Raw genomic sequence first — 12601 nt, 5'->3', positions numbered from 1 at the left:
TGGAAGTATTGCTGCAGTGAATTGTCAAGGGTTAATAACCCTAAAAGAAGATAAGATGTACATAAGAGCAAACTTCCAAGGACTTTGTAATGACAAATTTTCTTAACCCTACTGGAAGTAGAATAGTTTTCTTAAGCTTAACTCTCTTAAAAGAAATGCTGAAAGAATCAGAAGTAGTTAATTTCTGGGCTGAAAACTCTCCCTCTCTTCTCCAATCAAGCCTTGAATTGACACTGGAGACTGTTTTTTCCAATGAAGATCAGAATAGAAAATACCATTACCAATCTTGTAAACTTGCCCAGATAACAAATATGAAGGATAATCAGACAGGGGTACATAGATGAATATTTGAAAAGGGGAATACTCCTTCTCTAAATAAAACTTTCTGTAATAAGAACATATTTTCTTTTGAATTACTATATGCAAAATAGGAAAGTATTAAAAGAAGAGAACTAGCTTTAAATAGGCAATATATTTGATCTCACAGAATAGTAATTCTGTGGTTTCTTTTTTGCTGTGCATCAAAAAAAAAAGAGTATTGTTTCAGAAACATTAACCTATTTTTAACAGGATACATTTTCCTAGGGGAAAATGAGTACGTTCCTCTGAACATACTCATAAAGCATAATCCAAGAAAGTACAGCATCAGGAAGGATAGTTTAATATATACTGAAACTAACAAGCTGCCCAGGGAAGGAGTTGAGTCACCATTCCTGGTGGTATTTAAAGTTCAGACGTGGCACTTAGGAACATAGTTCAGCGGTGGACTTGGCAGAGTGATGTGTTAACCTTTGGACTCAATGACCTTAAGGTCTCTTCCAACCAAACAATGCCATGACTCTAGGACTGCAATATATTTTAGCAGTCAAAACCAAGTGGAACTAGAGCACTCTAACCATCATTTCATTGGATAATCAATAAAAATCCTTCTGGACCTCACGGCTTCAAACATGGATCACAGTTCAACAACTTCTGTCATACAACATTTACCAAGCAGCTTGGAGAACTTGAAATTTTTGAAAAATTCTCATTCAATTTGCAGGAAATATTTAGTGCAATTGAGTTAAAATTGAATCCAATGTCTCTTTACACTATGAAAAGGATATTGCCATACTCTTCTATTAATACACATGGATTTTTAGACCTGAGATGCACATACTTAAAAGATGGTTACTGTCACCGACATGTTTTATGAAAAATCCTTTCCTTATGATTTTGTCCCTCCTGAGAAGCTGAGAGGCCTCAGGAACAAACTGTAAACAATTCTTATCTGCTGCTGTGGAATGCACCAGGGGGAATCTGTGATTGGTCTCATCTGGTTGTTTCCGATTAAGGGCCAATCACAGATCACCTGTGCAGACTGTCTCGGTCAGAGACAAGCCTTTGTTATTCATTCCTTTTCTATTCTTAGCTTAGACTTCTGATGAAATCCCTTCTTCTATTCTTTTAGTATAGTTTTAATATATTATATATCATAAAATAATAAATCAAGCCTTCTGATACATGGAGTCCACTTTCTCGTCTCTTCCCTCATCCTGGGACCCTTGTGAACAATACCACAGGTTACTGCTGAAAAACATGTTCTAACACTGTGACAATCTAGTCAGGCACAATGTGCAAACATTTTGCATTAAGTATGTGAGCGATGTGACTACCAAATCAACAAAGAGGCGTGTACTTGTACACATTTTTGTCTTAGGAGGCATCCACATCACAAAAGTTTGTAAAACAAAATAGAACATGTGTGAGAAACTGCAAATGGGTAGAACATCTCCCTATGAAAGGTAGCTGGCAAAACAAAAACAATGGAAGCAGTGAAGAGCACAAAGGAGATTCAGGACTGGGAGAAATAATATAAAACTATCAAATAAGAAAGGAAAAACAGAGAGGAAGGAAGACAAGTGCTTTAGTTCCAGTTTCTCTTTTAAAAGAGCTCTCAGGCCCATTGAACTTAACTTTTGTGACTACAGCGCATCACTGCAATGAACATGGCATCAGGTTATGGCATGTACGTTGACAGCAAATTTAAGATAAAAAACCAAACAGTGAAAGTCTACCAGTTTAATGTATGTACTGAATGCACAGTGATAGCAATTAACAATGTGCCAGACTTAACCACTAGCACACAGAGAGCTGTGCAGGAATTCAATGCAGGAATTCTGTAAAAATTTGTTTTAAACTTTAAAACAGAATTGTACATACAGAATTGTACATACAGTAAATTTACAGTGTGTAATGAAGACAAAAGCAGCCTTGCTTCCCAGAAACTATTTGGTAAAATCAGGATTAGTGTATTATTTCTGAGTTGGTATTTTGTTCTGCATTTCTTAAAAAGGTAAATTAATACCTTCCCTTTTCTGGGTGTAGATTGATCCTCAAATTACTATTGTATTTAATATTTAGAAGTTTGTAAAAAAATGTATCATAAAAATCTGAATCAAATATAGCCTAAATCACAATGAGATGCTTGATGCATTTTCATTTAAATTAAAAGTAGTTTAGTCCTAATACAAAAGTAAACTGTCAGGGCACCAAATCCAAAATAAATAGTAACCTCACTAGTTACTTGAATATGTCTACTGAAAGAATACATTGGTTGCATATTAAGTATTTTACTACTTTTTCTTGTCCAGCGATATGAATCTTATTCAAATGGATGTCTGTAAAAAAGGACTATCATAAGAATCATGCAACCACCAGAAAATGCTGTAATAATATTTCAAGAAATTTAAGAAAGGTCAGTATAAGCACTCTGGAAATTTGTTTTTAAAACAAAATGTTGCTAACTCTAGGAAAAAAATGCCTAATTACTAAATGCAAATTGCACAGAATACTGACTTTACTTGTTCAAACTACTGATTTACAATACCATGGACCTAAGGTATATTTAATTAATTAATTAATGCCATAATTAAGCCAAAAATTATTTGTACACATGCCAAAGGCAAAAAAAAATCTTTATATGGATTAGTTTCCTTTGAAAAAAAATGCAGTTAAATGACACAAGAAATTTTAGGAATCCTTTTTTATCCCTTTTAAGGGAATATAAAGTTCTTAAATATTTGGATTTGTAACATAGAAAAGCAATATTATGTCAGATATTCACGTTTCTGAGTGACAATAAAAATGTTCTTTCTACGCTGGAAGCCATTCTGAAAGGATGACTGCTCATGTTTTGCTGAAATCCTCGAAAAGGGATAAGAATTAGCTGCAGTTGTTGTCAGCTCGGTACACTGGGCAGTGGTACCCAGCCTAGCACCACATGCAAATGGGGAGATAGCTGTGCACCATAACCCTGCCCAACCTGGATCTAATTTGAGATTAAAAGGTCTATAAAACTGTGAAGTAATTTTACAGTACTTCAGGAGTTTAGAATACTCATTTACTTCAAACAGATTTGACATAAAAAATCTTATCCTTTTAGGCTTTTTGAGTGAAATAATTATAATAAAGCATAAGATCAACTACAGAGCACAGGAATTTTTAACACATAGTCATCAGAATACTATTCAAAAACTATTTTTAAACGTCAGCAATTCAAATTGATTAATTGGTTAAATTGATATGGGTTTTTTCATTCAGCAGGGCTTGCCTCAGAAGCATGAACAGATCTGTCTAGCCACACCTGAAATTGTGGCTTTTCCTACTAAGTGTTTTTTACTGTCTCTTTCATGGAATCAGACTCTTTTGCGGAATGGGCACCAGTTCATCACTTCATGCATCATAACAACACTGAGGTTTTGGTAATGACAATTTCATCTGCCTTAACTGATACTTGCGTTATTGGGAAAGACAAGAAGTTTAAACATATATAAAGTTTTGGTAAAGCATTTCCCAGCTAGACAGTAAACAAACAGTTCCTCTTTCTGCAAGAATTCACAGTTTGGCACACCTAAGTCAGTATATACCAGTACTTTATTAACTCTTCTGTGAACAGAAGAACATGAAAAGATAAAGAATCAGAGGTACCTTACATGCAAGCATTTGTAAAAGTTTACCTAAAGAACACCAGGATTTTTATTTGGAACTGATTAGATGAACATTTATTTAAAAGTTTAAAGTAAAAAAACCCTAAGTAATGATGACCACATCCACTTGATTCAGACAAAATAATAAACCATTATGGATAATGGATTAAATTGGAAATGACATAAGTAACAACATTCACATCAGCTTAAAGAAAACAGATTCTGTTGAACTAACTATTTTTTTTTCATATTGCAAATTTGCTTGACGTCCTTTAAAAAGGGGAGGGAATGGGATTCTGCAGTCTGACCTCCTGCCTAGCACCATCCATACTACTTCTAGGTTGAAGTCCTATCTTACAGTCTCAGAAAAAAATGTTCTACTTTTTTTTTAATGGACAAATGTGGAGAATTCGTGTAAGCTAGGATAGCTTGCATAGGTGGTTGATTTCCTGGTAAGTTAAAATCCATGTGTGGTATTTGTATTTGCTGGCTTGCACTTTCTAGACAATGAGAGTTAAAATCCTAAGTCAGTTGGTAAGATCTAATATTCCCAGATTACTAAACTTCTATTCCACAGATGCCAAAACAAATATAAACCAATCATGATGTGCACTTTTGTAAGATTCTCATGACTCTTCTCCTGAACCTTCTAACAGTTTAGTCATCAAAACAGTGAGTTATACTGGTTTTAGTTATGCAAGTGTCAAAAGCAGAGAAAAAACATTTTCTGTAATCCACTCTGTTTTCTACTTCCAAATATTCCACTGGCTTTCTTGAATCTGAAATCATGATGCATTCTCATATTGAGCAGATGAGTCATACAAGCCCTTATGTTTTACAGATTCACTGTTTTTCAGGTAGAAATCAGAGAATCATAGAATAGTTGAGGTTAGAAAAGACCTCTCAAGTCATCAAGTTCAACCATTATCTCTTCATCTTACACATGTACCTACTGATATGCAACCATTATAGAACATAGTTACATTTATTTATATTGTGTTTATTAAAGCTCTCTGTCCCAGATATTGGACAGATGTAAATTAGAAGGGGGTGAAGTAGAATGAAAGTCCTGTGCTCAGATTTTTTATATGTCCACTAGAAATCATGCAGTTTTCAGGACAAAGAAACAACAAACAAACAAACAAACAAACAAAAAACCCCAATAACAACAACAACAAAAACTGAGAATAAAAGGCATTTCTATTACTTTTGTCTGCAAAGACAGGAAACCTGGAATTCTTTGATGGGAGAATTCTCTTCGAAGAGATTATTTGGATCCATTTTCATTTGTTTTTCAACTTGTTACTGACTTTCTAACTTCTGAATTTTTCATAGAGAAACACACTGTAGTCTAAAGAACACAGTGCAAGCAAGATGCATCTCCAGACCAGTCAGGAGTTGGTTTCATTACTCACACAAGAGTGGAGGTGAGCTGGGAGGAAGATGTCCTGTTACATGCTTCTGCAAGGAGCAAATGAAACCCTTGGTGGGGACACACTGCCAGGCCATAAGGAGTTTTTGTCTCATATGCCTGCAGCAGTTCATACTACATAAATATATTGCTTATATAATAGTAGTACAGCATAACAAGAGTTACCTCTCTCCTGGTTTGTCGGGTGAAATTTTGGTCTCTAAGCATTCATGTAAATACTTCAAAAATACTATTTTAGCAGTCAAATGCTGCAAAAGCTTCTGGAAGAAGCTCTTGTGATGTGAAAAGCATCACAAACTTTTTTCTCAGAATTCAAAGGAGGGCAAATAAAATCAGGGCAGGAACATGGGGTCAGCATAACAAATAAAAATAACAGACTTCAGAAAAACTTACAGTCTCAGTGTTTACTGCTGCAATTATAGAATAGCTGTGTAGCACATCAGACTAAACAATATTAATTTAATCAATTAATGAAATATTTGCCTCTGAATTTTATGCTTAAATTTGTCATATACACATGGAACAATCAAGATTATACTTCATTCCACTGTCGAGGTTGCTGCTGTAGACTGATCACCACAACCATTTATTTCCTAGGACAACAGCTTGGGAAGTATAATTTCAGCTATCAATGATAGTACCTACTTAAGCCACTCATTCCCACTACTATTAGTCATTTCATTTATGCCAAAGGAAATCCTTGCTACACAGTAAAGTTTACTGCAAAACTGATAAACTGATCTTTGGAATATTTTTTTTATTTTTTTTAAGTGACTACAAATTAACTCACCCTAAATCCATAAGGAAAAATATAGTTCCCCATAGTGAACAAAGGGATGGAGATGCCAAAAGGACAAATTGTAATAATGAGAATCAAAACAAGGAAAGAAGTTAACGGGCCTTTAAAAAGACATTATTATTAACATACTTCCACAAAGAACTATCAGTCATTAGAATGGGTCTTCTTTTTTTTTTTTCTTTTATGAAAAAAAGCCTTTATAATTTAATCACAGATAAAACTAGCCCACATATTTTATCAATACGTTTTGTCCTCATGCATTCAGCCATGAAAATATATGCTGCAAGAGAAGACACCTATCAGTTAATGCTTAGCTTCCCAGAGTTTGTAGTCTGTGGACAAACATGTCACATTACACATTTTGAAAGTCCTTGCACATGTATAAACTATTCTGCAAAGTCAAGCACAGCTATTAAATCCCTCTATATATGTACAGTAATGAAAAAATATGTGGTAATGTTTAAAAGCTCACACTTTTGCCTTTCATCTGACAGTAAGCCCAGGCTGAAGCCCTGTCCCTAGTTTACCAGATTTAAATCAGCACGCACCCCTCTTATCTCATTACTCATTCAGATTGGGAGATGCGGATCATTAAGCTGGGCACTAATTTGCTCCTAAACCACACTCATTCATCATTAGTTGGCAGTGACAGGCTGACCAAGTCAGTTGTGGAATACTTCTGTGACCCTCCCATGGATGGTATATTTTCTGCATGAGCTACTTAATAAATTCTTTAGAAGTTATTTTAACAGTTTTAGTAGATGATTTCTGTGGCCAGGTTAGGCACAGAGGTATCTCTGTCATATTCACAATTTATCTTCTGTACTCTGGATATATAGGTTTGCTATTGCCTTCTGTACTGTGCAAAAAGGGTTTTTGTGTACTGTTCTTTATAAAAACACATCTCTGAGGGACTATTATGATAAATCACAACAGTGTCTGGTATTGCACAGACTGATGTATCTTCACTGGGGCAAGCGTGTCTGTAAGATCATTTTGCAGTAACCTGTGCCTCAGATTATTTTTCACAATGAAGATATTCCCAGTAACCACTTGGTGGATGAAGAACTACAAATGTCCATAGCATGAATCATCACCATCATGTGTTGTGCCAGCAAAGCTTTAATAAATCTGAAATAGACTGTAAATATTTTTTTATAAAATGTATGGGTATGAAAGCACCCCAACAGATTGGGAATCAGGCACATTTGCAAGGCATAAACTGCCCAACATTCTAGTCAAGGAAACTTCTATAATGGAAGTTTACAGAGACTATATTTTGCCTCCTCATAGACCTCTGGGGGTTTTGCCATCTTATAATAATTTACAAAAATATGAGCATAATACAAGTTAGATACAGAAGCAACACAAAAAAATCACTAATTCTATCCAAAATTATTCTAGCAAAATTATTTTTCTAGAAGACACATCAGATGCTTATGATCTTAATAGTGTTGTATTTTTTGTTTAATAAATAAAAGAAACCATATATTTTGGGGGCTTTTTCCTCGTGGTATGGAACTAGAACAGTTCACCATAAGAAAGAAAAAGACACATTTAGAAATGTATATTGAAATATATTAAGTCACTGAATTACCTGATTTTTCAGCTGGAAGTGAAACACTGTTTTTTCCAGGATCCAGAATAACTGCCAGCCCTGCAGAGACTGATGGGAGGATGCTGGTACTGAGATCTATGCGAGTTAAACTCTCAGGTTCTCTTTTCAAGGCTTTTAGAACACCTCCAACACAGCTATCTTCTGTCTTCTCCTTGTTCTGTGGACTCTGAACAATATGAACAATGCTCTGCTGGGCCAGGTCACAGTTCTGTAAGACAAAACCAAAATCGTGATAAATAATTAATCGTGACATAATGGACAAAATGCCTCTATCTCCAATTTATTTGTTAAATGGTCTCCAAACCATTTTGTGGAAAATTTCAGTCTGCAATAATGGAGTTTAAAGCAAAGTGACAAGTGTAAATTGCTGGAATTAGGATTACTTGCATTGCCAAAAGGGTCACAACACTTACAAGTGCTGAACATTTAACAAAGAAATAGTGGACCAGAGCCAACAGCTCTAAATAAGTCAGGTTTATTGGCACAAAGTAAAAAATCTCCAGCGGGAGCATTACTAAATCAAGCACTAAGAATATTCAACACTTAAGAGGCACTTGCACAGATAATGCTGAAACACACTCCTCATGTAGCAATTTAGGGTCAAAGGTGACCATCACAGAGAATTCATGAACAAGCTTCTCTAAAATATTTTTTTATAATCAGGAACAGGAAAGAGGATGCTACTGATGAAGAGTGATACTATTTCTTCTCTGTAGTGTAATTTTTAGTTTAAATCTAGTTTTAGATGTAGACTCAGTATGAGGTTTCCATTCTTTCCAAAAAAGACATTTAACTGCTGACTTAAGATAGACTTGAGAAAAAGCCTGTGGAAGATCTCATGACTGCTGTGGTCTTTCATGATAAAACAAAAGAACTGCTAGCCATTTTAGCCCAAAATAAGACCATTTTATGGTCTCACATATTCAGAAGCTTCTCCTCCTTTTCCCTCCTCACCAGAGGCGATTCTTAGAGAGCCTTTCTAGACTGTGTGTCTTAGAAAATAGCAGGATAAATAAGGATCTCATGAAAGGTTTATACATGATAAATCAGGGTGTCTTTCATAACTTGTTCAGCATTTTCACAATACAGAACAGAAAAGCAAAATATTATGCAAGAAATAGAAATTACAGAGTATTTGGAAGACCTATCATTAACAAAGATCTTTCAAGAAAGACTTGTATTGATCTTTCCACGCCTTGCAAGAAAAATTGGTTTTTATTTGGTGATACCTTCTGGAGACCCACACCTAATTCTTCAGTGTCATAAATGAACATAAGCATCAGCCTACAAAGAAAGTGGGGAGTCTTTAAAAAAATTAATTTTCTAACTCACTGCAGCATCATCAGGTTGGCCATCTCTGCTGTGATAGGCCAAGACAGACTGTTGAATCCATTTGGGAGAAACAGAAAGAGTTCTGATGCATTTGTATCTACATTCATATCTTCTGATCTCTGTATCAACACAGTATTTAAATATTGTCATTTGTATATGCAACTACTATACACACTTTATTTGAAAAAGATTCCTTTACAGGTATTTTTGTGCTCTTTGTACCCTCATTCTCCCACACTCACTTCTACCACTTCTGTTCTGATCTCTTTTATGTTGAGTGGATTTCCTTCATTTCTCTTACATTATTTCTCAGTACTTCTCCCTCCACACCTTCTTTTTATGCAATGTAATTTAAAGGACAAAAATCTGGCTTTTGTTTTGTTTTAATTGAATTTTCAATAATGCACTCTCTCCTTAGTGAAGCAGTAATCATCCAGCAGATATTTCTTAGAGCAAGGACACTGCAGTCTTAATACTCAATCAAAGCAATTATTAGATTTCAACCTTAAAAGATCATGTTGACATTAAAGGTCTCTCCATTTTTCCTTTTTTTTTTTTTTTACATCTTGTTGCCCATAGCCTTTTAACAAGATCCATTTAAATAACTCAATCGTTTCATTCATTAAACCTGTCACTCTTAAACTTCTTCCACTAAGAATACTGCACAGCATTAAAGAATTTATTAATCTAAAAGAAATTAATAATGAAATTAATAACTAGGCAAATGAGGAGGTCAAAAGTGTTTTGCTCAGTTACACTGAGAGCTTAAAAAGAGAAAAAGGTATTTATGTAAAAACTCACAACCTTGGAAACCCCCTAATAAATTGTCAATCAGTCATATTCTATTTTAATGATCACCTTTTCTGGCAGTTTTGCTTGCTTAAGCAGCCAATGTTCTGCCTTTCATTTTTTTCTCAATATTTACTGTCCTTTTCAGTAGGTTGTTTTTTATTTTTTAAAGCTTGCATCAGTTCCTGGTTCAGTTCACTGCCTGATGCTGTGCTACAATCACACTGAGGGGATAGTGCCCATGAGAGAATAAAAGAGATGGAAAGAACTACTTAAACAAAACAAAAGTCCCCAATAATTCCACCAGAATTGTTTTCAACCATTCTTCTTTGATCTTGGCTGCTGTACATGTTTATTTGCCTGAGTATATCAACTGATCTTTTAAAAGTATAGATCCTTTTCAGGTTCTTTTTGCAAGCTGAAGGCTTTGTGGTTAGCTATGAAACAATGGAAAGGCTGACAAAATAGAACTCCATCTATTCTCTCTTCAGCAATATCTATCAAGAACTACATACTTCAGAAAAAGCTGCAAAATTTGCACTTTAGCACTTCAACAGACTGCCTCAGCTGGTTAGAGCACAGTGCTAATAACGCCAAGGTTGTGGATTTGATCTCTGCATGGGCCATTCACTTCAGAGTTGGACTCAATGATCCTTGTGGGTCTCCTCCAACTCAGAATATTCTGTGATTCTGTATATGACCATAGCAATTGTGGTTTTTGGTATTTCCCTTCATAAAATTTTAAGAGGACAGATGAACATGTTGTATCTGAGCTTTCTTCCATCTTTTTATCTAAAACAAAAACAAGCTTTGACAGATTGAACATCACTACTGATGATAACAATGTAGATAATGGTCTCAGGACAGCTTAATTAGTGGATCTCAGGATAACTTTCAAAGAGCAGGTAGGAGAAAGACACAACATCCTTTGATATTTACCCTGTGTAGATTTCACATGGCAGTCCCTGAGCAATAACAAACATAGAATCCTAAAGCATCAGTTTTGTAATGTTTTTCTGAGTACATTTGAACTGAATTTGCCTTGTGTTTAAAGGAGGAAAGTGATCCTCAACCTTTGTAAGAAAAGTGATAAAACAGTACAAGAAGAAAATCAAAAGAGTTGTCATCATATGTTAATTGTGGAGAGATCTGGATGGGAATGTAACCAAGCATTTCCCAGAATATGGGTGATTAATGCTTTATAGCAGATCACATTTCATGGGCAATAGATGGGCTAAGTCTGCACCTTCTTCCTTGAGAAAAGAGGTAGAATTCTAGCTGTTTCTGTGAGAGTTTAGCTTGTGCCTTAGGTAACTATTGTAAGATACAATTATTTATGTCAATGTCACTTTTGTTTCCTTCATGTATTTGTTTTCTGCCTCAGGAAACATGCTTTTAAGTATATCTATTATTAATGATCCTAGAGATATTGTCTTGTCTTATCTGTTGATTCAAATTAATGCCTGTGTGCCATATTCCAATGGGAAAAACTACAAGTGTATAAAAAGTAAAGTAGATCGTGAAGTATCTTTTTCACTAGAGCAAAGGGAACTGAGATGATCAAAAAAAATTATGAAACTCAGTAATAAGGACTGTTTTTTTAGAGAAAATGGGTTTTGGTCAGCTTGGGAAAATCAATTCATAGCAGAGAAAATGAAAACTTTTTTTCATTCAAGTCTTTCACCAGTTTTTTTCTGAATTATCAAGCTGAATTTCACAAGGCTGAATCAGCACATCCTGAATGAACAACACAATATCCTTTGTTGCTGAGAGCAGTGAGCTAACTAGAAGGTCAGCTGGGAAGACTGAAATAAATTAAGAAAAGGGAAAAGATGATTGTGTTTAAGTAACTCTAAAGTCCTCTTGTTAGGCTCAGGGGAGACCTCACTGCAGCCTTTCAGTACTTGAAGCAGACTTAGGGGAAAAAAAAAAAAAAAAAGAGGGACTTTTTACATGGGCAGATAGTGACAGGCCAATGGGGAACATTTTTAAACAAAAATTTTCGATCCCAGGAAGAAATTTTTCACTGAAAGGGGTGGTGGAGTATTGGGACAGGTTGCCCAGAGAAGCTGTGGATGTCCCATATCTGGAAGTGTTCAAGACCAGGCTGGCTGGGCCCACCTGATCTAGTGGATGGCATCCCTGTCCACAGTGAGGGGGTGGGAACTACATAATCCTTATTGTCCTTTCCAACCCAAACCATTCTGTGGTTCTGACAGATTTCTGTTTGACATCTTCTTCACAACATATTTGGATAGTAATACCAATACTGAAAGGAATTTTCTCAGTCTAACAAATATAAAGCCCACTAGAGAAATCATATTTTCTGAAGTGCAATACACATCATTTTGAAGCTTTTTATTCAAAGAAACATTAGAGCAGAAAATAGTTTGAATCTGAAGTTTTGTATCTGAATATAAAAAAGCTTCTGGTGTTTTGTCTTGAAAATGAATTGATACATTTCCATTTCCTGCTAACCATGAGTTGGGAGTTTTAAGGTGTGGAGGTATTTTCTTGTTGCATATCAATCACAGAGAAAAATTCTTCACACTCCACTATCTATGATTCAGTTAGAAATTCCAGCTTTTATGCTACCTGGAGATTCACACCTTTACCCACGAATTCCTGGGGCCTCTTGTGGATTGAGTAACAGTGGAATTGTC

The 12601-nt window shown here is 35.2% G+C and overlaps 1 protein-coding gene across 2 annotated transcripts in view; it reads right to left on the bottom strand.

Moving 5' to 3' along the window:
* PRKN (parkin RBR E3 ubiquitin protein ligase) overlaps positions 1-12601 on the bottom strand; it is a 685695-nt gene that overhangs the window by 461059 nt on the left and 212035 nt on the right. For both annotated transcript variants that reach the window (XM_059841269.1, XM_059841270.1), the window contains exon 3: positions 7797-8025. In XM_059841269.1, the coding sequence (XP_059697252.1) occupies positions 7797-8025 (229 nt within the window). The remainder of the gene's footprint in view (positions 1-7796; positions 8026-12601) is intronic.

Source organism: Haemorhous mexicanus, chromosome 3, assembly GCF_027477595.1.
Source record: "Haemorhous mexicanus isolate bHaeMex1 chromosome 3, bHaeMex1.pri, whole genome shotgun sequence".
Taxonomy (NCBI): Eukaryota; Metazoa; Chordata; class Aves; order Passeriformes; family Fringillidae; genus Haemorhous; species Haemorhous mexicanus.
Note: the sequence above shows the minus strand (reverse complement) of the source record. Positions and strands in the feature narration are given on the sequence as shown.